General features: G+C 37.1%; 1 protein-coding gene across 19 annotated transcripts in view; it reads right to left on the reverse strand.

The window, feature by feature from the left end:
- Nucleotides 1–27,842, reverse strand: part of sorbs2b (sorbin and SH3 domain containing 2b) — a 51,463-nt gene that overhangs the window by 11,877 nt on the left and 11,744 nt on the right. For 7 of the 19 annotated variants that reach the window (XR_007933402.1, XM_051918432.1, XM_051918436.1 and 4 more), the window contains exons 3-19: nucleotides 24,602–24,664; nucleotides 23,685–23,735; nucleotides 19,022–19,117; nucleotides 17,691–17,717; nucleotides 17,356–17,483; nucleotides 16,446–16,721; nucleotides 14,453–14,803; nucleotides 12,986–13,127; nucleotides 11,100–11,248; nucleotides 9,555–9,621; nucleotides 7,034–7,105; nucleotides 6,024–6,237; nucleotides 5,815–5,929; nucleotides 4,890–4,973; nucleotides 4,271–4,327; nucleotides 2,346–2,395; nucleotides 1,855–2,033 (exon numbers count right to left, since the gene is read on the reverse strand). Coding sequence is in view for 18 of the 19 variants with exons in the window: in XM_051918432.1 (XP_051774392.1) it covers nucleotides 1,855–2,033; nucleotides 2,346–2,395; nucleotides 4,271–4,327; nucleotides 4,890–4,973; nucleotides 5,815–5,929; nucleotides 6,024–6,237; nucleotides 7,034–7,105; nucleotides 9,555–9,621; nucleotides 11,100–11,248; nucleotides 12,986–13,127; nucleotides 14,453–14,803; nucleotides 16,446–16,721; nucleotides 17,356–17,483; nucleotides 17,691–17,717; nucleotides 19,022–19,117; nucleotides 23,685–23,735; nucleotides 24,602–24,664 (2,121 nt within the window). In the remaining variant the exon portion in view is untranslated. Of the gene's footprint in view, nucleotides 1–1,854; nucleotides 2,034–2,345; nucleotides 2,396–4,270; nucleotides 4,328–4,889; nucleotides 4,974–5,814; nucleotides 5,930–6,023; nucleotides 6,238–7,033; nucleotides 7,106–9,554; nucleotides 9,622–11,099; nucleotides 11,249–12,985; nucleotides 13,128–14,452; nucleotides 14,893–16,445; nucleotides 16,722–17,355; nucleotides 17,484–17,690; nucleotides 17,718–19,021; nucleotides 19,118–23,684; nucleotides 23,736–24,601; nucleotides 24,665–27,842 lie in introns of those variants that run through there. The other 12 variants (XM_051918434.1, XM_051918433.1, XM_051918435.1 and 9 more) reach the window with 12 other exon arrangements.

Here is a 27,842-nt window from a genome sequence, read left to right on the forward strand (position 1 = left end):
TATATGGTTGTGAGAGGCACTATGGGACAGGTGTGAGCACTCGGGTTGGTGAGTGTCCTGACTAGGCATGCCGTCAGGCTGTGGGTGGTAAGAGCGAGGTTGAATTGTAGGGCTGCCTCTCCCAAGCACGTGCAGGGAGGAATTTCTTTCAGGAATGTCTGGAAGCAACTCCACCAGCAACCTATGAAGGATGCTGTTGTCCGGCAGGCTACCCCTGCGCTTCTCAGCGCGGATGTGGTCGTAGATGTCTTTTAGGGCCGAATCTAGAGCATCATACATGCAGCTCTTGGAGTTTGGTATTCGGGAAAAACTCAAAGGTGACAGGTTCTTCCGGCGGAAAGGCACTGGGCTGACTAGGAAGGCAAGCTTGCTGAGGCCAAACTCAGATTCTTCTACCCGCAAATGTTGCCTCCGTTCCTGCTTGGCCCTCTCGTGCTTGATCATAGTGGTGAAGCGCGTGTAGGAAGCCGGGCAGCGGCCCTTGCAGGAGCTCACAAGTTGCCTGTGATAATGATGGTGGTGTCCTGATCCGCAGAAGCTCTCGGAGGAGGCATATGAACACAGGTCGAACTCCCTCTCGCTGCAGAAGGATGAGCCTTCAATCTGGATGAAGTCACTGAGATCAGACACTACAGCATCATGCTCGCTGTCTGAGTAGTCGTTGTGCATGGCAGAGTTTTGTAATTGGTCACTGGTGACTTGGATGTGGATTGGCACATGGGTGTTTATCTTGGGGTATTGAGGCCGTCCTTCAGGGGGATTCCTGGCTGGTGGTTCTTCATCCAGTAATGACTCAATAGAGAGGCTACGCTTGGGGCTGCTGGTCCTCCTAGTAGAACCCCTGATCAGGCACTCCTCCCCAAGATTTGGCATGGATTTGGACTTCTGGATCAGACTCTCGAATTCAGAAATCCTGTTGTGCACCATGTCCCTAGGCACCTCTTCATTAGAGCCCTTGTTGCTAGTGCGTCTGTCCTTCCGCTGTTCGCTTTCATACTTATGGATTCTGGCTTTCACAGAGCAGATCACGGTAGAGTTTATCAGCTCTTGCCGGTTGATGTGATGCATCTTCTTGTAGAGTTTGAGGAAGCCTGGTGCATCGTGGGCTGAGCGGTGCCTGGTCCTCTCCCTAAGATCCTCAGACTCTCGGACGTCATTGCATTGTGGTACCTCTACTTCCCCGTTGTGCAACAAGAAACAGGTGCTTTCCGAACGGGTTTGCACTTCTTTTCCCCTCCCCTCAGACAGGAGATCATCACAACTCCAGGATTTGAGCTTAGACGAGGTCTCTTCTGTGATCATCCAGTCTTCTGGGTTCTCTTGGGCTCTTTTCCAGCCATCAGGGAGACTGGAGAAGCCATCTGAGACAGCTGGGACAGCTGTTAAACTGTTCTCATTTTGCTCTTTGTTTTGATATGTGGATTCTGAGGTAGCATGGTTTTGATTTTGACAATTTAAATGTGCTGTGTGCATATAGCTTACATCCCCACCTTAGATATCCACCACAAGCAGCATGATAAAAAAGAGACATGAGAAGACATTAAAAGGTAATTGACCCATGGGAGAGACAAGTAAGGACGTTTATAAAATGACCTGGAAGAAAACTGGGAAGAGTTCAGACATCTTGATCAACAAGCCCTCGCTGAATAAAGAAGAAGCAATTGATATGCTACACTACACTGAGGCAAGATTGTAAACACTAAATAATTCATTGAACTTTATTCATGCAAAGGGAAAGTCATTTAAAATTCTGCTTGTGCTGCGAGGAGCAAAATGAAAATTGTCTGTGATCCTTCCCCTGTTGCTTACTCTTTCAATAAGGTCTATGAATGTGACTGCTCATCTGGCGTCTACCTTTAGTCCTGGTGGCCGCGAGGGAACCGGGGCTGGTGAGGGGATTCCTCTGGGTGCTGCTGCTCTTGGGCGGCTCTGGTGGTCTCACAGACGTTTGTGTTGTGCCCACGCTGCTCTGTGCCCTGGGCTGAGCTGTTGCAGGTTCAGATTTCCGTCTCCTCTTGTTATCACTTGCAGAGCTGCAGAATGAATGTAAAAAGAGTAAAAACACTGCTAAAGGATTTTCTGAATGTTAAGCTTGGTGGAACATGCCTGTTCTGTAACGTTATGACCTGCACCACACATCCACTACAGATGACCTTGGGACCAGTTAGTTATTAGTCATTGCAAAAACGTTTTAAGAAAAGGTCTGTTTTCAGATGTCAAATGGTTTGATATTTTTCATCTAAAAATATAGATATTTTTAAACATCTATGAAATTAAAAGTATAGATTTTTGTGACTTATGTGTCCAAATGGTTTTTGGGGTCAGTGTATACACAGTAAACCTACCTTGATGGCCTTTCAAGGCTCCTGTCTGAGGATGGCTGATAAAGGGAGGTCTGAAACAGATGAATAAGAAAGAGCAGGGTGAATTCCTCACTTAATGTCCGCACTTACTGTACAGTAGGTTCCTTAATACCCAGTGCTCTCCTTCACAAATCCAACAATGGTTAAAAACAATGAAACTCCTTATGTCTGGATACGGTCACATGGGCAGCTGTCCTTCGAAAAGCCCAGCCATTCCCAGGACAGCTAGACGTGTTAGATCACTTACAAGGGTTTCTATGTCGAACAAAGCAGGGAATTCCTTGTACGCATGGCTGGAGTAGATAATCATCTTCCTGTTTGCTGAAGCTCTGAGCAGTGTTATCGGGAACAGCTCTTCAGACCAGCAGCAGACGCCCCTTGCGTTTTTTTAACCCTCTTTAAAAGTAGCCCAAGCATGCAGTACCAGGAATGTCTCCTCAGTGTGACACATTTACATCTAGTCAACATAAATACAGCTCTGAGTGACAGATACCACACTTGTAAGCTCAAAATTTGGCTGCAAAGCCTCTGTGACAATTTTTAGCAATTCTTTGTTTGGATTAACAGCATTCCTCAAACCATAACTGTTACTACATCAGACTCTAAGTTACATTCTTTCCTTACAGTGGTCAGTAGCAATTCATTAGAAAAAAAATCATTAGAGATTTTAGGACAAATTCACTCATAATTCACAGATGCACCACTTTTGCATGTGGTAGTTAATGCAAAACAATGTGTCTTGTTCACTAACCAATTCAGTTTAACAATTAATTATTCTTAATTCATTTCTACATTTGACAGCCAGCAAACTATTTACAATGACAGAAAAAAGCCCCTGAGTGAAACAGGATACGTAACATGATACTGTACAGGGCATGTCCATAGATCCTTCACCTACTACAAACACATGGACAGAATCGACAGATGACAGCCAGGAGGAAGTGCTCTTGTCTCATGATAAATATACAATGGAATAATAGACAAAAAATGTTATTATGACAAATAAAAGAAGCTCACGTGGATCTACATGCAGTACACTGATTCTTGAAACATGGGACAAAGCATGTCCCACATTTTCACCTGCCATTACTTTTGAAAATAGCAGCATTTCCACTTTAATATTGATCAGAGATGATCACTAGAATGTTCTTAACACAAATTTACCATGCAATCCTAATATGCAGCCAACTGTTTATTTATTCAAAATGATAAAATTACACTAACTCATTTAATCAAATTTATAAAATGACATGAGCTGTGTCCCAATTTGTGTATTTATGCACTATTCTCTGCCATTGTATAGTATAAATACTGTGAGTAGTGTCCAAAAAGGCACTAAAAAAGACACTTACAGGCAAAAAACTCTGTCATACGTTTTATAGTTTTATATTTGGAACTGTGCTTATTTTGTCTTTGTTATAGTCATAGCTCTGTCACTCTTGTAAAGAAATAGTTTTTCCTCATTTTAAGTATGCCCTTATGCATATTTGATATACATATTTTTATATCAAATGCACATTATATATCTGAGAGTGTTGAGAGTTATTGCAAAGGAAAACATTTAGTGAGAAGCAGGAGGTTGCAAATGTAAATAATACCTCTGAACATGATTAACAGTCTAATCCAAAGTAATTATTCTGTACATAAGCTATTATTTTTTTGATGTCTAATATGTCCCATATCTCAAGGATCAAATTGTGTATTGCTACATTCGAAACAATGGGCTTTGTGTTATAACCAAAGTTAAGTAATGTTAAATGAAGCTGGGTTGAGAAAGTAGGCACTAGCCTATTTATATTAATTTCTCTCTCTCTCTTTCAGTCAGTCAGTCAATATAGTATGCCAGTGAAGCAGTTTATCACTCATTCACTTGTTCATTCAGATTCATTCATTCATCCATTCTTTACCTCTGCGCGGAATCGAGGTGAGCTGTCTGGATTGTAATCAAGACGTTTTTTTGGAGGCTTCACCAGAGGTGGGATAGAGGAGGGGAGGAACAGAGAAACAGTGACATAACAAGGGAGAAAGTAAAGTAACATGACAGAGGAGAACAATGTGATGACCACAAACTGAAGTTGCATATATGCTACAAAAACACTACACACTGCAGTATGTCTGCTTTTATATTATCTAAAGCACGCCAAGCCTAAGACTACAAAACTACACACACCTTGCACAGAGTGAGACAAAACTCAAACATCTAGTTTGTAAATCCAGCAAAAAGTAAAAGTCATGCAAATAATGGTGAAATTAATTCCACAACAGATTTTATAATCAGTAAACAGTAATAAAAAAAGAAAAAAAAAGAAAGCCCGCAAAGACTAAAATGCTGGTAAGAGGAAGCAAGGCTCATTATCAAAATCCATCGTATATGTTACAGCGTCCGGAATTGTCCGCTCATTCCAACCAGTCATTTCAGACATGACCATCACGTGTCGGCAGCATGTGCAGCACGTATCTGACCTTTCCACCCCCACACCAATCACAAGCGGCATGCTAGCAGCACCAAACCAAAGCCACACTTACCGGCCGCCCAAACTCCAGTTCAGCAAAGAACTTATACCACGGCTCATTCTCTAAATCTATGTCCTCAGGTCTTAAGTTACTTGTCTGGTGTTGAGAATGAAAGCAGAAGATGAAAGGAAGGGATGAACTGAGGTAATCGTGGGAATGTGACAATCAGACACAGATGTAAAATGTGTCTGACAAGAAACATGGAAAGTTCAGCAGAGCTCAAAACTGTTATATTATATTGAAAATATCAACAGAGCAAAGGCTGTTTTTATGTTCCCCTCATATCCAGCAGAGGGCAGCGGCACATAACAAATCATTGCACAAGGACAAACGGTTCCAGCAGGAGCAAATTGGTTTCTCCAACCTTATTAGTGACCTTGACCACATTACGCTCTAATGGACCTGCAATTTATGTGTTCTATCGAGTGACTCTACACAAGCTTGCTGAAGCACTTCTGCTCAATTAGGGCAAATGTTTGTGGAGATTCTTTTAACATATACAGAAAGCTCATCATGTAACTATAACTGTTTCAATAAATATTGCCAATACAATTCCAGTAATATATAAGAATAACTCAGTTTAGTCAATCAGCATATGGAGTATCATGCCTGCAGCGCTGCTGACACCATGGATTCACCGATTGATAGCATTTCATTAGCTGCATCTGGTTTACAATCTGTCTATACCCATAAAGCCATGGGGCATTGATTCAGATCAATACGCTTGTGCCTTCAAATACTAACCTCAAATTGTAAAAATGCCTCATAAACTTTATGGACTTTGTGCTGCTAACTTAAAAAACAAACCATAAATAATTAATTTACCTTTAAAACTAAGCTCACAATGTATTTAGATCATTTAATTCCATCTGGGTCTTTCTACGGCTTCATGCAAAAATAAAAACATATTAAACATTAAAAACCCCTGATCACTTACCGTTCTTTCTTGCTCTAAAACAGACGACTTCCCCGGCTCATAGTCAAAAATACTCCTTGGCTCTGCTCTGTATTTCCGTGTGTCAACCTTTCTATCAGGAGGACCCCACTCATTCCTGGAAAACATGCAAGGAAAAACAAACATTGCCTGTAAATCTAGACGTAGTAGCAAATTCTGTCATTGTGTAAGCATGGATAGGTGGTTCTCACATGTCAGGTGTGCTCCTCCCTCTCAGTGGTGCCTCCCTTTCACCGGATCTCTGCTGTGTGGATGCTGATGTGGGCAGAGGAGAAGGGAGAGAAGAGGCAGCAGGCACCCTGAAACCGTATACGCCATTATCAGAGACACTCTTGGTGATGGGCCGGTAAGTGCCAGTTTTAGGTGCAGGATGGGCCTGAACAGCATTAGGGGCAGCATGCTTATCTGAAAGAAATAACAATATATAGGTATGATTAGTGTCAAAAAGAGGTATAATAATACTACTAATAATAATAACAATAATAATTGTTGTTATTTTTTATATTGTTATTATTTATTGAAATTACTGTATCATTTTATTCATATATATATATATATATATATACAGTCAAACCAAAAATTATTCAGACACCTTGAACATTTAATTCATTAATACAGTTTATTCACTGTAGTTTAAAAAAATGGTAATAAAATATGACAAGATCTCAGAGTTAAACTGTGTCAGAAAAATTAATCTTAATTATGTCAGATAACACTTAAGCAAAACATGGTCAGGTCAAAGTGTCTGAATAACTTTTGGTCCCAAATTTTTATCAATTTTACTGGTAGTCCACTGTATGAAGAATTTTTGGGTATAATATGTCACAGTTTACTTCATTTTGCTATTCTCACTTACATAAATGAACTATAGTGTCCTGCACCCACTAGTAAAAAAATATAAAAACTTATATCTAGTGTCTGAATAATTTTTGGTTTGACTGTATATATATATATATATATATATATATATATAATTAGAATTATTATTACAATTATTTATTGAAATTACAAAATTTCTTTTTACTGTTTTTGAACAATAAAAAATTTTAAACAATAAAAATATTTATATAATTATACTTATTGCAATAGGTTTATACTAGTATTTTTATATTCATATTTTTTAGGCAACATTATGTTTGCTTTACTGTAATGTTCTCTTGTTAAAAAATAAAAATAAAAAAAAACTGAGAGAGAGAGACACCTTGTTTAGAAATAGTTGTACCAGTACTTGTAACAGGGTCTGTGGCAGTACGGGATGCAGGCCACTCGTTCTCTGTAAAAACAGATAAGCAAACATGATTAAAGGTACACTATGTAACTGTTTTTGTTCAAAATTAACAAAACTTAAATAATGAGTCATTACTTCATCAATTCTTCTTCCAAAATGTGTTTTTGTCTTACCCTGATTCTCTATGGTAAGCTTATTATTAGTGTTTATAGTTTAGACCTAGCGGGATCACTGTGCATGTCTCATCATATTCGTAAATAGAGAAAAGTTGCTCCGGCTTCTTTGACATATGTATGTTATGGGAGTAGGTTATTTGTCACGACAAGCGAGAAACGTTGACATGGTGCACGCTAAATCTTGAACCTCAGAGGAATCACCTATTTACAACAGTAACATCTTCAGCTAGTCAGCTTAAGATTGTTTTATGAACAGTAAGATAACCATATTCATCTGCACAGTCATGCAGAGCCGAAGCACAACCAAAACAATGTTCTTCTGCAAAATCATCTGCATGCAGTTATGTTTTTTTACCACTAGAGGGCCAAAGGTTACATAGTGTACCTTTAACATGGATTACACTTATCACAAACAAGAACTGCATATAATAAAAAATGTAAAAACTCATTTGCAGGATGTGAGAGTAAGATAATAAAAAACATAAGATGCAAAATGACGGTGTTGATCCTGTGACCCCTGTAATCTTTCGGGCAAACATCCTGCCAGTCCATTTCCAGTAATGAACACACTTGTAATCCACAACCTGCTGAGTAAAGCTCTTTTGTTGTCACTCCTCATTAGATGGCCCTAGGTTGCCCTTCTCTGCAAAAAAACTATCCCTTTAGCAGACAGGTCTGCAGACACACAGAAAATACAGGTCTTTATCTTGTCTGACATATTTAAAGGGGTCATGAACTGCATTTTTTAAAATTATTTTATAATGTTTCCTGAGGTGCGCTTATAATGTTAGTACGATTTTTACACCAAATTCTAAATTTTCATAATTTACAAATTAAAGGCCATTTTCTACCCTGGTTTTATCCCTCTGATTTGAACGCTCTGTTGGAAGGGGCGTGTCTGCTGTGAGACTGCAATGTAAACGCCCATTGCTATGATTGGCTAACATCTTTGCATATGAAATAAGTTTTACATGTGGAACTCTCTCGAAAACTTTTACTACCTTTTACTATTACAGTTGTTGAGATCAACTTATTGTGAAAAGTGTTGATTATAACATTATATGTAGATCTACTCCCGTCGTATGAAAGGTTTCAGCGATGAGTATTGTAGCTGATGACAGACATGTCTGTTGAGTGCATGAATGCAGTGATCTCGTCATTGCAACTCGATTTCTGCACTCTCACGAATGCTTTTAACAGTGCAAACACGATGTAAATAAGATTCACTGTGCAGTCCCGAACTCAGTCACTGATAAACTCGAGCTGTGTGATTGACAGCTCCAGTGATATACTGTAAAAAAGCATTTTTTGATTGCTTACTGTAATCACAATTTAAAAAACAGATTATTTTCATGCTACTAAGAGAAACAATAATCACTGGCTTGATTTACTAATGCATAAACAGCAATAAATGATTTTGAAACAAAGAACATCTGAAGGTAATCATTACATATCAGAAATCAATCACAGATTATGCATTAGAAGTAACATGATTACTTACATATTGTGGCATTACTGTCAAGTTCATATCTTACAATAAAAGTTTGTTTGCAAAGCCTGCGCCAAAACTGATTTACCAAAGAATTCACAGTGAAATGTACCGAAAAAACAAATAATGCTCTACTGTAACATTCGAATTGTTGAAAATAAATAACCACTTTCCTAGCATTAGGATCTATTAGAATGTAATGTTATTTTTGGTCCAGTGATCCTGTATCTCTCTTTTCTCTTTATCATCTCACTAACGTACCAGTGGGCAGGGCCAAAGATGCAATGATACAGAAGTAGGCACTGATTTTCTTCTGCACTATTATGTCAAAATGTGACAAAATCCAAAACAAGTCGTTTTCGGAGCTTGGTTTCAATAAAAGCTGTTTTTGAACTAAAGTTTTGAGTTCTGAAACTCTGTTTTTTTAGTACAATGACCTCTTACATGTCAAAGGATTAAGGAAAATTTGATATATCAATTCATAACCCCTTTAAAATCACAAAAGCAACAAGACGAGTGTTCTGCATATCTCTTACATTCGTAAAACAAAACAGTAACTGACATCATGTACAGCGTAAAATAATTTAATAAGATAATACAATCTATAATCCTGTGTAGTTTGCAAAAAAAAATCTTTCAATTTTTTTATGTTGTTTAAAAATGTAATAAAATATGTTGGTATGTCAGTGTATGACTAGAAAATTCCTTCTAATAACCACATAATAGGCTTGTTCTAATTAGGGCTTTTTATGATTTCTTAATATTCTTCTTTCTTTACGTATAAAGTTTTAAAATAAAATGAAGGTAAACACAAAACATTCAGTCTTACCTGATTTAGGCACCACATGAATCTGTTTGAACATGGTCTTGTACCAATCTTTTGGCCTGTCAACAGTCTAAAACAATTCACAAAACAAGCATTTTTAGATTACAGGCATTCTCAGTCCTTACAGATTAAGATTCCAAGGTCCAGAAGCATAGTTTAGAAAACAAATAGCAACCCGAATGTGCTCCATGACCTTGAATCCAAAACTCTGGATGCAAAATGCTGATGCAACTGGCCTCTCTATGTTAAGCTGAGAGAGACACATCACTGTCTACTTTTCCATCAATGATGCTGAGCACAGCTGCCCATGTTTCCCTGGGGCTAAATAAAACTCAGTGTGGGAAAATGCAATTTAGTGCACAAATCAAAACAGCCAGTCCCATGTGACCACAGACTGATTGAAGATTAATTCTGGAATTAACTATTATAGGTATGCACTTCCGACAATGTCTCCAGAGCCAATAAAGGGACAAGTTTTATTAAAATTAATGCTAAGGCATCCATGTTTATAGCATTTTTATACTATTGATTAACTCTAAATAAGCCTGTTGTAGTTACAGTATGAGGTTCTCCAGTAACATATGGGTGTTTCTTCAACTTTATTTATAATAAAACCAACAGTTTTTAAAGTTCTTTTTTTTTCTTATAAAAATGCCACATTAAAACTTTCTTATAAACTTTACCAAGCATTTATCATATATTTGTTACTTTTCAAATGTCTTATTATAGATTATAGATTTGTATTGTTGTACCCTTGTACCAGACCCAGACTTTCAATATTAAACTATGAAAATATTTATGAATTAATACATTAAATCATTTAAATATTTTTATCAATTTAGAAATATCATTCATGAACAGAATATTTTTACTGAGCATTATTTGCAATTAAAGTGTAATTTTGTCAAACAAAAATATTTATTTTTGTGTATTTAGGATACATAAAATACTAGCTAAATTGGTGGTTATTTCATTGCAAAAATCTCATTTCCATCACAGAATGCTGCCAAACACAATACATTATTTGAGATTTTGGTAGAAATGACATTGTGGTGGAAATGTTCATAACTTTTAAAGAGAAATTATAAAAAATATCTGAAGTCCACAGAGCCAAAATACCCATTAATGCCGACAGCTGAAGAAACAGCCATATACAGCTTTAATAATTTGCTTCCGAGTTTTGTGTGCATGACAATAATGTATACAATAATATCAAAAGATTATATCTACTCTAAGATGCCCAGCATACATTTGGGGTTACACTTTATTTCTCATTAGAGTATTAGTAGACTGTTTATAGGTTAGGGTTAGGTGTTAGGCTTGAGTTAGTAGAATAAGTTCACTTGTAGTTGTAAAATTACTTATAGTAGAATGTCTGTTGAGGGACCATCAAAATACAGAGTTAGTCTTCTACACTCTACTACTACTTTAATGAGAGTAGTTGCAAAGGTACTTACAGTTAGTAGAATGTCTGAAGTGGACCGTCAAAATAAAGGTTTACCAAATATAGCAACAAAAGATTAACATCCCAGAACAGCATTCACTCACCGTTCGTATGGCAATGGGAATCCCGGTCTCATCCACAGGACCGATGCCAGTATATTGCAGAGCTTTTCCTGTTGTTTCTTTCCTGTCAGTCTGTGGCGCTCGTGCTGGAGGATCCACGTTGGTGTAGACTGGAGTGCTGGACTCAGAGGCTGATGGATGGAAGATAGAGTCAGGTTGGGGTGAGTGAGTTTTTAGTAACTCCCACAGAACTAACCAACATTCCCATGTTCATAACTGGGAAATAAAGCCAGGCCAAGGATGCAGTGCAGACTGTAATTCCACATCAGGAGAAGGAATCCATAAATATGTTGATTCCAGTATTCCAGCACAGAATAATAAACATGGAAAGCAGCTCTACACATACAGTCAGACATGTAAAGGCATTCAGACTGAAGCCTTTTGGGGGAAAAAAACAGCAAAATGGGCTCTGTGGAGACAAAGGCCAGCCTTACGCAGACAGACGCTCTAATCCCAGTGTCTCAGCTCCTCCCTCACCCCAACCCCTCCGTCGCTCAGATTTGAGCTTAATCCCCGGCATTTGCCACTTGGGATTAGAGAGATCGCGGGAGCACGCTCAGAGTGGACCAGTCGAGATACGCTTAGTGTCACACGGCCGGTAAACACCGCTGCAGCCAGTTCACACTTTCTTACTCATTAGTACTTCATTAGAGCCTGGCACATCAGCTGTGATTTATCAGAGACCAGGGAGATCATTTTTACAGCTGTACTCCAATGCTTTGCAACACTTGGCAGTAAAGATATTCCAGGACAGGTGTATGTTAGGAATTACTTAAACATCAACAACAGCCATTCTGGAATAATTATTTTTATGGTTCTGATACGCCATGTATTTGATTCATTATTAAAGCCATGTTCACATATTAGGGCTGGGTGTCAAAACAGATTTCCTGATTCGATTTGTTTCTGATTCACAAACTTTTGATTCAATTTTGATTCACTGCATTAGGGTATGTTTCAGTTATAATGTCCATTGCTAGCATATGAAATTAAATTTTCTTTCTAATAATGCTGTGAATTACACAGGTCAGTGTTTCAGACTGATTAAAACTAGTAATGAGTCTTGTTTAACTATTCATTTAAAGTCGGCTTATGAGAGTCATTTGTTCCTGAATCAGACTGCTCTGGTCACGCTGTATGTTGTTTCTGATTCATTTAAAAGGATCAGCTTATGAGAGTCATTTGTTCATGAATCAGACGGTTCTGGTCAGGCTGTATGTTATTGATTCACTCAAAAGGACCAGCTTACAATATGAGAGTCATTTGTTTGTGAATCAGATGGATCTGGTCACACTGTATGTTACTGATTCACTCAAAAGGACCAGCTTATGAGAGTCATTTGTTCGTGAATCAGACTGATCTGGTCACACTGTTTGTTACTGATTCACAAAAAAGAACCAGCTTATGAGAGTCATTTGTTCGTGAATCAGACTGATCTGGTCACACTGTTTGTTACTGATTCACAAAAAAGAACCAGCTTATGAGAGTCATTTGTTTGTGAATCAGACTGCTCTGGTCATGCTGTATGTTTTTGATTTCCTCAAACAAACTGGTATTCAGCAACCAGCAGCGGGATTTAAATCACTATTGGGATCTAAAAATCTTGGGATTTAAAAATAAATATTGGGATTGTTCAAAGAAAAATCATAATTTATCAGAAAACTGACCTATAACTTATTTACTACTATTGTATAAATGAATATGGTTATATAATCTGTGGCTGTAGTTAAACTAGCTACAAACTGAGATGCAATATATATACCTAATTCAGTTTCTTTGTCCTTACAAATGATAAAATCAATCATGAAAAGGGTGAACGTCACTCACACAAGAGCACAGGGAAGTGTCTGATTAGCTTCAGTACTCACCAGTGGTTCTAGCCTGCTGCATGGCTGTAATACTAGGGCTCAGTGAAGGAGGAGGAGGGTATGTTGAGGGAGAGAAGGGTCTTTGGAGGTGAATACGAGGACTTGCTGGCACAGTCAGACCCCCGTTCACAGTCATCTGGCCCTGTATAACACAACACAGAGACCCTGTTAACTGAAGAACCATCTTTAGGCATAATAAATTACATTGAGATTGAACTATTATGTCACAGATGACATCTGTTAGCCTTAATAAAAGTTGACCGGGGATAAAGAACAGAACAATAAAAACAAAACCACAAAAGACTTGTAGATTGACTAGTAAAATAAGGAAACTAAATACAGTACCCACAAACTGGGAAGATATTTAATGGGGAAAAAACAACAATGGGTTTTAGAGTTTGGAATTGATTATTTCCAGGAAGTGGTTAGTATTAAGTGTTAGTATACAAAAAGAGATACCACAGGAGCAGTACAACAAGAAGTCACAACTAAAGCATGTTCTCATACACCTAAAATCTTTGACAAAGATATAGTGTGTCATATTGAGAAACTCAGCACTGACAAAACATCAAGACAATCTGTATGGCAAAAGGTGTTAGTGACAACCCTTGAGACACTTGATGCAGAGTTGATGTGAATCTAGAGCAGAAGTGATGTTAGTATTGTTATAATCCCACAGAGAAGAAATGCTGAAACCACTAAATGTGAACACTGGACAAGTGATATTGGTGTCTGTTGAACCAGCCTCTAAAAATGCAGAGGAATGAAACCAAATTAGAAACAATTGACAATAAGTTTGTACAAAGCAAGTTAAGATGAGCTAATTGAGTTTTCAAAGGGATAAGAGAGGAGAAAAGAACAGAAAATGAATGAAAAAAGGGTGAGACAGAGTAAAAATAAATATTTTATAAAAGTTTTGGGTTGGTGAAATTTAATGTTAGGCTGCATTTATTTGATTAAAAATACAGTAAAAACAGTAATGCTGTGAAATGTTATTATAATTTGAAATAGGAGTTTTATATTGTAATTTATTTTAAAATGTAATTTATTCCTCTGATGCCAAAGCTGAATTTTTAGCATCATTACTCCAGTCTTCAGTGTCACATGATCCTTCAGAAATCATTCTAACATGTTGATTTGAGGCTCAATATACATTTATTATTATTATTAATGCTGAAAAAAAGTTGTGCTGCTTAACATTTTTTTTTAAACTGGGATACATTTCTTTCAGGATTGTTTGAGGAGTAGAAAGTTCAAAGAATTTATTTGAAATAAAAATCTTTTGTAATATTATAAATGTCTTTACTGTCACTTTTAAACAATTTCCTTGCATCCTTGCTATATGAAAGTATTATTTTCTTTAAAAAATATATATAAAAATGAAGGTAGGAATACTTATAAAATCTGACAAAGAAAGAAACAGTATGACAGATATGACAGAGTGTCGAACTGCCGGTGAATAATTACATTAGCGGTGCTAGCTGCAGGGAAGTGTAACCAGATGTTGTCTGTGACCGCACTCATCTGGCTGAGGGTTGGAGATGGGGTACGAGTGCCACCCTCTGGGCCTAGTCCACACGCCCTCAACTCCTCCAGCACTGCTGTGGATGCTTCGCTCTGAGCGCGGGAAGAACAGCGGCTCTGCCCCAGTAGAGGCTCCGAGCCGGGAGAGGGAGGGCCTGGAGGAGGGGTCTCGGGGTGATGGTCAGGTGCTCTGGAGCTGATGAAATCGAGGGAGAATCTGAGCCGATTAGGGGGTGACTGTGAGGTCAGTGCTGTTCCAGGATAGGTTTGTTTAAGAAGGACTGGTACCTCAGGCTGAATGACAGAGAGGAGAGTGTCACAGATGAGACTCAGCAGTTGGCACAGCGCGTGTGAGAGACGTAGTGATGTGATGCAGCGAATGGCTGTGCGTTAGAAAGGATGAGGGGTTACAGATCAGAATGTTATTCCAATGTTGCATTAAAGCATAATGCTAAAACAAAAAGTTCAAAATCATATGATCAAAATGAGGTCATAACCAAGCTTTTAAAATCACATTTGTATTGCAGAAAATATATGTATATATATAAAATAAAAAATTGAAATGCCATGGAAAATGTCATATTCACACTGTACATTATTTGTAAGTATATATATATATATATATATATATACACATATATATATACATACAGTGTTGGGGTAAGGCATCACAAGTAACGTGAGTTACATAATCAGATTATTTTTTTCAAGTAACTAGTAAAGTAACACATTACTTTTAAATTTACAATAATATCTGAGCTACTTTTTTAAATATGTAGTGCAAGTTACTTTGTTTTCCCATTTATTGACTGACCCCTTTCATGTCCCCTTGTTAAGAGAAATCACAAGAAAGTTCAAAGGTGTTGTGTGCGCTGTATAAACATAATGGTTATTGTAGGTCTAGACTAAATGCGAGCAAATTTACTCATCTTGCACAGAAATAGATTCATTATTCCTCAAAATGAATAAAAAACAGTGAAATACAAACTCAGAATATTACGCAAACCTGCAATAATTAAAGCCGTCATGAAATCAAAATTGACCTATTTACTGCACACGATTTACTAATTTGTTCCCTCGATTTACTAATTCGTTCCCTCGATTTACTATTTCATTCCCTCGATTTACTAAATCATGCGCACACTTTACTTTTTCGTTCCCTCGATTTATAAATCATGCGCATGATTTATAAATAGAAGGAATGAAATAGTAAATTGTGCGGACGATTTAATTTTTTTTCTTGCATGTCATGTGCGGGTCTCCGTAGAAGTAAGAGTGTTGAACTTTTTTCTCCTGTGTCCAATTCTTCTGCAATCCAGAATGGCAGCAAAACTGAAAGGTTTGTCTGAGCTGCGCCCTCTACTGTACAGGTGTGAATTTGCATTTCCTTCAGCCTGAGGCTTATTCATTTCACTTGTGGTGTGAAACAGCCTTAACATTTGCCAAAAATTTACATTAAAAAAAAACAAGCAAGCACAGCCCAGCTGAGAAAAAGTAATGCAAAAGTAACATACAGTAATACATTACATTCCATAAAAAGTAACTAACACAATTAGTTATTTTTTTAGGGAGTAACACAATATTGTACCACATTACTTTTAAAAGTAGCTTGCCCCAACACTGTGTACATACACACACACACATACAGACACACACACACATTATCGTTCAAAAGTTTGGGGTCGGTAAGATTTGGTTTTGAAATAAGTCTCTTATGATCACCATGGCTGAAATTATTTGATAATAATAATATTGTAAAATCATATTAAATTTAAAAAAACCTTTTTTATGATTTGAATATACAATGATTGGAACCTGAATGTTCATCAGCAAAATGCAGAAACAGGATTAGTTATGTTTACTAAGACACAGCATGGTGTAGAGGAGGGTGTTATTAAGCTAATGCATATGTGATTATAAAATCAGTGACATATACCACTGGAGGGGCTGCAGATGGCAGTGGAGGGCAGGGGCGTGAGTGGCTATCCGGGAGGTCCATCCTTTTAGGAGGGGTAGGGGGTCTCAAAGACAGTGCCTGTGTGCGCCGTCCCGATATCTGTGGCCTAGGGTTAATGCGAATGGCGAAGGAAGCTACGTGTCTCTCCAACTCCCTAGATGGGGGGTGCATGTAGGACTGCTCTGCTTGTGAAGAGCATGAGATTTGGTCCTCTGTGGACAGCAGTCTGTGGGAATGGACACTATGCTCTTGTGCCTAATTAAGGAAAGTGGGCATTGGGACATTAGAGCACAGGTCAGATACTGTTGTTCTGTAGTGGTTCTCTCATTGAATAAGAGGGTGTGGACGTGGTTGCCTTGGAGAATAATCTCTCTGAGATAAACAGCTGATTGTTATAGTGAGGACGTGTATAAGGTGGTAAAATTCTGCTGTATTACCATCAGCAGGGCACAACTAAAAAAGTTTCAGTCAAGCACTTATGTGACAATGAGAACACAAACATATTACACATACAGGAGATTAGATTAAATAATATTAGAATTCATCAATTCTCTGTAGCTGGAAAGGAAATTGAAATGAACTTTTTAGGTAGGGTGCACATTCAGCAAGCTTCACTTCAAAATAAAACAAACAGGCACATAATCAATAATCAATTTTCTCATAATCAATAATAGTACTGAGATTCATTCAAGTCAGTTGAGAGGTTTGCTTTGTGTTTAGTTTTCAAACTGAGCAGTACGCTAGAAAAGGGTGTGACCTGTACAGTTAAAAATGTCATTAATAACACCTGTCGAATGGACTTCCACAGGCGTTTCCTGCGGAAGGAAAACCCCCAGCGACAGAAAGGATAAGAAAAACAAATGAGTGAAGTAAACACAGCAGAACGTACTGGTGTGGGAGACTTTTTATCCTGAAAGTTGGGCCTGACACTTCTGTAGCCTTTAGCTGCCAGAGAGGAAGAGCACATGTCACCGTTTCTCAGACCATCACTGGTGCTGCTGCTGGGCCTCCATAAATCTAACAGTAGACAAACAAAACACTTAAAAGTGTGTTTCATATTCATATATACAAAATATTTGACCACAGAATGCCACTGTTGACCAGTAAGAAAGAAGAATTTGAGAAAGCTTTGCAGTAACAGTTACAGTACATTGTTTTCCAAAGCATATGTACTTGTTTGTAAAAAAAGAAATATGTTAAATAAATGAAATAAAGGCTGCTTACCTGAATCTTTGGATTGTGATTCAGAGTCTATGCACAGGTGAAAATGAGATAAGAGAACATTGTTAAACACTAGCAAGAGATCTACTTTTCACACAGTGAAATGATGTACACTCTGAAACATAAAAGTTCTTTATTGACATCAATGGTTTCATGAAGAAGCTTTAACTTTCATGCAAAAATGGGTTCTTTATGGTGGGAAAATGTCCTTTAGGTTATTAAAATGTTCTTTATACTAAGAAAATAATTGTTCTTTTATGAACTGCTCACTGAAAGGTTCTTTGGAGAACCCAAAATGGTTCTTCTATGGCATCGCTGCGAAAACCCACTTTTGGAGCCTTTATTTTAAAGAATGTATATCATATTTACATCCGTAATTTATTCCAGGCCACTGCTTCAACTTTTAGAGCAGATGAATGGAAGAGAAGAAAATATATGGACAGCATGAAGAAAGAATGAAAGGTGGAAAGAATGAGGGAGGTTTTCCCAAAAAACATTTCACAAAGGAAATCTGGCAGTCAATTACCACTTCTGAAAACTAATTTCAAAAAGGCTCTTTTAAAAACACACACTTTTGTCTTAAATAAACACTTGATAAAAGTCAAAACTATTCATTTGAAGTCTTTTGTGTATAATATAACATAATAACCTTTACTCATTAAACACAGTGCTAAATGAACAGCGGTCTAACTCTGTCCTGAATGAGATGTGTTTGTTCCTCGCCCGCCCGCTGTCTAATTAAACAATGGAGAATATGTGTGTGTGAGGTCATAGTCAGTGAGACTGCTCAAACAAAAAGGGTCACCCCCAGAGGAAACTGTGCCGAGAGAAGACGAGGGAAAAAGCCTGAAGTATACAATTGTTGCCATGGAAGTGCACAACTATGGCAACAATCTGGCAACTGTGAGCTGCTTTTTCCCTTTAAGCAAAGGAAAGGAGAGCTCCCGCTCTCAAACATTCCTTAAGAAGCTGCGAGCACAATTTTGAGATGGCGAGCAAGAGTAAAAGAAGGAAAGAAAGTCAGGGAGGGAGGTTGTGGTAGGGCATAAGATGAAGCAAGATAAAACACAGATGTGGAATGAGTGACGTTGAGTGCAGTGAAGAGGAATTCCTGTTCACAGTGTCTGAGTAAACACACCCTCACCCTTAACACCAGCAGCAATGTCTTCAAATCAGAGTAAATACTCCACTGCTAACAATGCTTACGACAAACAAGCAAACATGAACCACTCGTTGGCAAATATTTTAATTTTAATGAACTAGTTTTCAAATGTTTAATGCATTATTGTAGTTTTAAGGCAATCTCTTTGAGTTTCCTGTAAGGAGACTGATACCTGTGAGCGTGTATAGGTTTGGTGAGCTCTGGATTCTCTTCATGGGGGTTAGAGTGAGTAAAAGCGTGGCGCTTTTGCGGATATGTCCTCCACTGTCTGTGAAAAGCGCAGTAGCACATGCAAACATGCGTCAACACTGCTGCATGGCAAGATGACTGTGACTTAGAGCAAGCAGGGTAATGTAAAACATGTCCTTAGCAACACAACAATATACATTACAAAAACATTTTACATGCCAGGGTGGATTATTTGTGTGACGTATATTGTTTGGTATACAGTATCTAGACATGCTGAATGGCTGGATGTGCTGTGCTCTGACTGACAAACTTTTTAAAGTGCTGTTTTTCAGTGTCTCTCTACAGGGTTCCCACACCTTTTGCCTAAGAATTTCCATGATTTTTTCCATGACTCCATGATTCAATTTTCCAGACATTACTGGAGAATGCACTCACAAATTGCAATTGCTAGCAGATGAAATGGTTTAAAACTAAGCATATACAAAAATGTACAGTGTATTGGCTATAGAAATTCATATCACTTTTTAAAATATATTTAATACCCGACTTTTCAGCACTTGAAAATCACACTTTTATGATGTTTTTCCCTGATTTCTCTGGTTTTACCTTGGGAACACTGAGTATAAGCAGAGAGACTACCATTCAAAAGTTTGGGGTCAGTAATATTTTAATTATTTATTTATTTGTTTGTTTTTTGAAAGAAAAGTAACAGTAAAGACAAATCTATTTCAAATCAATGCTGTTCTTTTGGACATTGATGATGAGAAATGTCTCTTGAGCACCAAATCAGCATATTAGAATGATTTCTGAAGGATCATGTGACACTGAAGACTAGAGTAATGATGCTGATATTAAAAAATGATATTAAAATAGAAAAAAGTTGTTTTAAATTTTAATAATCTTACCAACCCCAAACATTTGAACAGTAGTGTATCTAGCAGAGTATTAAACAGCATATTAAACAACATCACATCTAATATATATCAAAAATGTATATTGTGCAGTAGCCTTAAGTGTCTTTTAAAAAGCCCTGGCATCCAAGGTTGCCACAACGAAGCAGAACCTAAAACTAAGGACACTATAAGAATCTTGCAGATTGACAGGCTGTCAATGTTGCCACTGCCAGATGTAGTCTGATGGTATCCCGAGAGGGAACAACGACATTATTTACCAACTAGCCTATGCATTTATTGAACATACTGCACATTCCAGTGAACTGCATAAATTCCCACTGCCCATTTCCCCGGTCTCCCAATATATATATGGGTGGAGTCCTCGCTAATACAGGTACAATTTGATCGGGTAACATAATAAGGCTGGCTCCAGACAGATGAGTTTCCTCATCACTGACTGCTATACCTCTGGATGTCAAAAAGGCAGTTTGGATGCCAGAGTCTTCGTCAGACTCTAAAAAGACAGAGTTCTCAGAGACAGTCAGCCAAGAAATAAGAACACCCCCCTACACAGCTTTTCTCAGAAACCCTGAGATGAATACAAAATCACATGCTCTGCCCTACAAAAACAAGTCCTGTTGGGTCTGCCTGAAGGGAAAGGCACATTCTCACTCCTTTCTGCATCATAACACTTGATTAGAGTCAATTTTGTGTAAATTGTTTATTTTATTATAATTTAATATCTAATTAGATTTAAATATATAAATATTTATACAACAGTTCGTTCTGGTTCTCGAATCTGATTGGTTGAGAGCCTTTTCCAGCCATGCTCTGCTTGTAGCATTTCTCACAGTGAGTGTCATGGCGGACAAGCACCCACAATAATTTTACAAATACTACTGTTGTTATGTCACAGAATGTAGTTTTATAAGTTTTTTAGGCGAGAATGTAGTTATTTAGACCTCAAATATAGGGTAAAATGGGCAGTCTTTGGTCTTATAAATCTATTATTTGTTCCAGAGCAAATCGATTTTGCTGAGGGCAAAGTTAAGTTTCATAACTGAAATCCTGTACTATAACTAGCACTGCTTTTGTACTTTTGACTGTTTTCATGTTTCCTATTGTACATACTTTTATAATGGCTAATATTGTTTATTTAAATATTATTTTTCAATAAATATTTTATTTAAATAACATGTTAAAGGGATAGTTGACCCAAAAATGAAAATTTGATGTTTATCTGCCTACCCCCAGGGCATCCAAGATGTAGGTGACTTTGTTTCTTCAGTAGAACACAAATGATGATTTTAACTCCAACCGTTGCGGTCTGTCAGTCTTATAATGCATTGAAACGGAAACACCATCTATGAGAATAAAAAAAAACATGCACAAACAAATCCAAATTAAACCCTGCGGCTCGTGACGACACATTGATGTCCTAAGACACGAAATGATCGGTTTGTGCAAGAAACCGAACAGTATTTATATCATTTTTTACCTCTAATACACTACTATGTCCAACTGCCTTGCGCATCCGATTGGTGAGGTCTGAAAGCGCTCTGACAACGGAAGTGATGTCTCGTGCCTATACTTCAACGAGTGCGAGACATCACTTCCGTTGTCAGAGTGCGTTAGTGGTGTATTAGAGGTAAAAAATTATATAAAAATGATATAAATACTGTTCGATTTCTCACACAAACCGATCATTTCGTGTCTTAGGACATCAATGTGTCGTCACGAGCCGCAGGGTTTAATTTGGATTTGTTTGTGCATGTTTTTTTTATTCTCATAGATGGTGTTACCGTTTAAATGCATTATATGACTGACAGACCGCAACGGTTTGAGTTAAAATCATCATTTGTGTTCTACTAAAGAAGCAAAGTCACCTACATCTTGGATGCCCTGGGGGTAAGCAGATAAACATCAAATTTTCATTTTTGGGTGAACTATCCCTTTAAGAAAGGGTCCATTAGTGATTGCAATTACGTCTTCAGTGAAAGTTACATTATTGCGCCATTAGATGGCAGCAAAGACTTTTATATTGAAAGGGAATGAAACAAGGTTGTAAACAAGGACGTTGTTTTTACTTTAAACAACACCTTATAAGTCGCAACTTACAAATGAATTGACTAGCTCTGTCATGGGAAATCCCCTTAACTGTTAAAAGGACAAAGACAAAGTCAAACTGATTTTGTGATTATTAGTATAAGATTTACCTGAAGAATATCAGCTAGATGCAGGTAATGCACCCGCTTAGTTGATCTCTCTCTCACACAATACATAAGCAATATCACACGAGTAGCCATGCGATATCGCTCTATATCAGCACGGCTGTGATTTGGCCGTAGGCTGAGTGCCGTAGGTAATCACAGCCGTGATGACATAGAACCATATCGCACGGCTACGTGTGTGATATTGTGTTTATACAACAGTTCAACAGTACAAGTGTGTAAATAAATAATAATAAAAGAATGGAGTGTCTTTAAAAACCCTCTTTTGTTCAAAACTACTTCCTTCTGCCACAGATTCAAATCTCAAGTTGGCAGTTTAACAGTTGAGCCCAAGCCTCCGTTACTAATTCTATGACGTCACTTCAGAACTAGTAACGAAGGGACGTTGAGTCGTATTATTATTAGTTGTATTATGTAGAGTAGAACATATACGTATATATTGATATAGAGCGATATTGCATGGCTACTCGTGTGATATTGCTTATATAAATATATATATTATTATATATAAATATATAATTAATAAAAAAAAATGACAGAAGTTTTGTAGAGGGCACAAAAGCAAGACAAAAATACTAATAATGCATGGCCTCATGTGGGCTTCTGTACATGTTGCTATGGACTTGAAATATACGTATTGCAGTAATTATCATGTAAATTAATCAATGCTGCTTATTTAGAAGATTTCTCTGAACTGCCCATGCATTTAGCTGTGATTCAAGAAATCTCTAGCTTTTTAAGCTATATTTTTAGTCTGTTTTTTTCTGCTTTTTCTATCTGGGAGCAGCATCAGATGTGCGCAGCTGCAAGGGAACCTGGTAGCTTAAGGATCTTGCTATTCACTTACAAAAAAGTGTAACGTGCTGTGGTGGTACAGGATCTGATGGTGTCAAATGGAAATACAATGGGGCTTTGATATACACTAGCGTTCATAAGTTTGAGGTTTTTTTTTTTTTTTTTTTTTAAATAAATACTGTTATTCAGCATATTTGCATTAAATTGATCGAAATGCTTAAAAGTAAAGACATTCATAATAATTCATAAAAGATTTCCATTTCAAATAATTGCTGTTATTTTATACTTTCTATTCATCAAAAAATACTGGGGGAAAAATGTACTGTATCACGGTTTTCACAAAAATATTAAGCAGCACTTACTGTTGTCATTGATAATAACAAGTAATGGCTGCTGAAAATTCAGCTTTGACATCAGATAAATTACATTTTAAAAATTATTAAAATAGGAAAAATAGCCTTGGAGAGTGACTTTTTTTAAAAACATCATCCCGACCCCAAACCTTTGAATAGAGGTGTATATTATGGTAGGTAATGATTAACATATTCATATATCATGACTTTTGCACGATACTCCAACCTCAAAGAATATCTTACTAGTTACTTCAATGTCACATTTCATTGCACATTTCTAAAAACCATGGTGACAATGCAGTACTATTTTTGTTAATGTTTTAATTTGCCTTAAATGATTTCAACCATGCAAACTGAAACTGATTTGAACTTACCTGTGTTCATGTTGAAGATCTCTCCTTCTTGTGTCTTGATGTCAAACAGTCCTGAAAGACATATTATTAAGAATCAGTCAGCAAACCCATACTCCTGGGTAAGTAAAACATTGATTTATCCGTGTGTACAGCATTTATGAGTGCAGGTAGTGTGGTATTGACGTCCCATCTCTCCCCGGCACGCTAGCATGCTAGCAAGTGTCTAATGTGGCTGGTTAACATCCCTCTTGGGATATGAGGCCCTGAAGTGAAAGGTGATACAAGCCTGGCGTTTCAGCTCAGAAACACGCAGCGCAGTATCAAAATACACACCATACATACACATATATCCTCACGCATTCTCTGATCTTACACATGACCACTTTTGGTGTGTTAGAGCTTAACAACTCTTTGAGTTCATTGCCAGCAATGTACAGCAGTCACACACTAGTAGGGGGGCTATTGTAACTAATTAAACCCCTGTTTAGTTTGACCTAGATTACTAATTTTTCAGTGATGGATTAACAGCTCATGTGACCCTACTCTGAAAATATCTCACTTATTTTAGCACAAGCTGAATATTTCAGGGATGGTCTATGATAGGAACACTGTCATTTAATCACATTATTACATTACTTAACTCATCGGCAAAGGCAAAGCGCTGCAAATATGCCAGATAGGAGACACCATGAGCGTGTGCTCATGTGTAAGACGCATGTCAAGCTTTCAGAGTGTCTCGGCAGGCACGTGTGCCACTTGTCACACATGTAGACCACCCGTCGTTCAACACGCAAAGTGTGCTGCACCTGAGACCATCCTTTGACAGCGGTATCCCGGTATGCTATGCATTCACAGGTCATGACAAGAGAGAGGCATTCAAATTTGCTATTCTAAACCTTTTAAAGGGATAAATTAAATTTCTGTCATCATTTACTCACCTTCATGCCATTCCAGATCTTTCTTTCTTCCATAGATCACATAGGCAGAGTGTTCATTCAGTTCTTTTCCATGTAATGAATGTGAGAAGGGTGCCCAAAAATGACAAAAAGCACCATAAAAGTATCATAACAGTAGTCCATCAGAATTATATTTCAAGAATATGCTCATATTCGGATTCAATGCTGGCAGATTTGCTGTGTTGCAATCAGTTAAGTGTCATCTTGCATCTTATTAATATGTATTTGTATATTTTCATTTTTCATTTTAATTTTAGTTTAAGTTTTACTGATTTTACTAGGTTATGTGCTTCTGTCATTTTAATTGTTGATTTAGTATTTCTATTTAGTTTTAGTTTTATTTCAGTTTTAGTTTTAGTAAATTTTGTAAACAAACAACAACTTAAACATTTATTTTATATATTTTATATATATTTTATTATATACAGTACATGTTTTAATGCAGCTTGACTTCAATTAACGAACAATATTTTTAATAGTTTTAGTATTAGTTAACATTAATAAGACTGATAACAACTGTCTTGTCCTCAGAAAGCTATTGTATAACTTCAGATTTAAAATCTAGTATATGAGTCAAAAGGACCACTTTTATGGTGATTTTTGTCATTTTTTAAGCTTAACAGCCCCTGTTCACTATTCACTTTCATTTTATGAAAAAAAGCAGTGTCAACATCATCCTGCTAAACTTCCACAAAAAAAGATAATCCAAAAATCATCATTTGAAGGTGAAATATCTCTTTAAAAGAGTTTGTAAATTCTAAAAAAAAAAGTGTCATACATTGTATCATCAATACTGTATAAAGGTAAATAAATAATCACCTTCCGCCCTTGATAAAACATTGAGCCAAACAGAATTGCCCTATGCTGTGTCTCATTAAAAAACAGACCCAGAGGTCATCCTCAAAATAAATCTTCAGACACCACAGAATAAATCTGGTTAAAAACACAAGGGAGTTTTGCCTGTGACACCACTGGTCATCACAGGTTGTAATGACCTGTCAGCGGTAAATGAGGAAAAGATTATGATATCGGATTTCAAGGGTGTAGACTTGTGGCGACAGAACAGCTGGAGGGGAAGGGAGCTGGACACTCGCCTCAGAAATGGACATAGCTCCACATTTATATTCATGAGCAGGGCTCACACTGGTCATTTACTTAGGAATCATTCTGTCGGGGAATGTCATGGACAGCCAAGCCAATAGAACACATTAATTTCCATTGCCATTAATATTTCAATGTGCTCGTCGAATAAATAGTCCCACATTACGAAAATGCTCCAAGAGGAGATTCAGTAAACATGAAGGCTCCTAAACTCCTAAAAATTAATTTAAAATGCAAGAAGACTGAGCATACATATCAGAATAAGTAACAGGGTAATATGTAAATGTTTATTTATGACAACAAAAATTTGGTGTTCACAACACCTTAAATTTCTATAACATGACATGTTTATAAAGACAGCATAGCCAGTGATAAATATTGATTGGGACTTGATTTTATCCCTCATCAAGATTTCAAAAATTTGATATTACTGGTTAATATTATTTCTCTCCACCATTGTTATGTCAGCACAAAAGAAACATATAGTTGTCGAAGAGGTGGAGAAAATGATTATATTATTTTTAAATTGCTCTGATTGATTTAGGCAAAAAACAATCCACAATTTCAAGAGTGAAATCATACTGACTGCCGCTGCTCTCCTATGCGCCATTTTGCACTCCAGTCCAGTAGGTGGCAGAAACGAACCTTTTACGTGCACAGAAGTGCCAGAAGAAGCAGATAAAGATTTTTACCACCTACTGAACCTGAACGGTCTACAGGAGATGAATGGCAGCCGCCACAATTTTACTGTTAAAATTTCTGAAATATCAGGTAATTTTTTCACAAGCTCACAGAGACAGATTATTTTTCTAAAAAAAAATCCAGTTTGTGTTCCACAGAAGAATCAAAGTCATATACATTTGGGACAGTATGAGGGTGAGTAAATGATGAGAAATTATTTTTTTCATTTTGAATGTACCATTACAACATCCTGCAAGTTTAATTCCTTATTATAAACAAAGCATTTATTTAATTAAGCTCCAAAAATGGCTCGTTTTGATATTGTGGGATATGTGACATCACACAGGCAAATACATTTGCCTATGACTGCCTCCAGAGCAAGACATCGACGAATAGTTACACATCATTGCACCATAGGCCCCGCCCACTGGTATTCAGTCGCTTAATGGTTGAAATTTGCCTACACTGGATGTGAGCGTCGAGTCAAAAGCAAATAGAACCCATTATAATCACAATAATAATATAATCACATTCCTATGCAATGCCATTAGCCAATCATAATACTGCCTGTTTACTGACAAGCCTTAAAGGAGCCGCGCCTTAAAAACAGCTCATTTCAGAATGAAGGTTGAGTATAATCATTTTTACGCGTTTTTTTTTTTTTTTTTTTTGCAAAAAAAACTTTAACATTATAAGTGAACCTCAGGGAAAATATTAAAATAATTTTAAAAAATCCATGTCATGACCCCTTCAAATTTTGAATTTCCAATGTTTGTAAACACAACCTAAGACATTTCTTAGGTTAATAAAAACACATTCGTCTTGTTTGTACATGCCTGGCACCATGTGATCATGTTGTTCTGTTTTGATGGCTTATTTATAGTTCCGATTTGTCAGACTTCTGCGTAAGAACTGGACACAGGCCATCTTCACCTCAGCCTAAAAGCCTTATTACCAGAAGTTAGAGATGAAACCATGTTATGAATCTCCATGAGTATTGCTCAAGTGCCAGGACAGAATAAGATTAAAATCAGCTATGCTGCCAATTAAGAGCTAAGAGAGAGCCAAAGGCATTAATGGATTCAGTCTTAACATTTATTAGTCTGTTTATTTGTGATGAATTATTCAATGTTCAAAGGGCAGAAGTTTTTAGAGGCTATAATTTACTGTCTTCAAAGCAGCTTTATGCACTCTAGTTATGCAAACATTATTTAGATTTACAGATATATTTATGCAGATAAATGCAAGCCACACAGCCAGGCTTATGCTGCAAGCATGTAGTTTAGAGGGACTTTGCTTCTCCAAAATGTATAAAAAGATCAGCTTTACAGATGATAAAACCAGTAAAAATGAGTTTTGTAATACATTTAGTGATGTTAGTTTAAGTTCAAATTTAAGAGCATAATCAGAAAACATCACTAAAGTAAAGCTGAAACATCAG

This window comes from Ctenopharyngodon idella, chromosome 14, assembly GCF_019924925.1.
Source record: "Ctenopharyngodon idella isolate HZGC_01 chromosome 14, HZGC01, whole genome shotgun sequence".
Taxonomy (NCBI): Eukaryota; Metazoa; Chordata; class Actinopteri; order Cypriniformes; family Xenocyprididae; genus Ctenopharyngodon; species Ctenopharyngodon idella.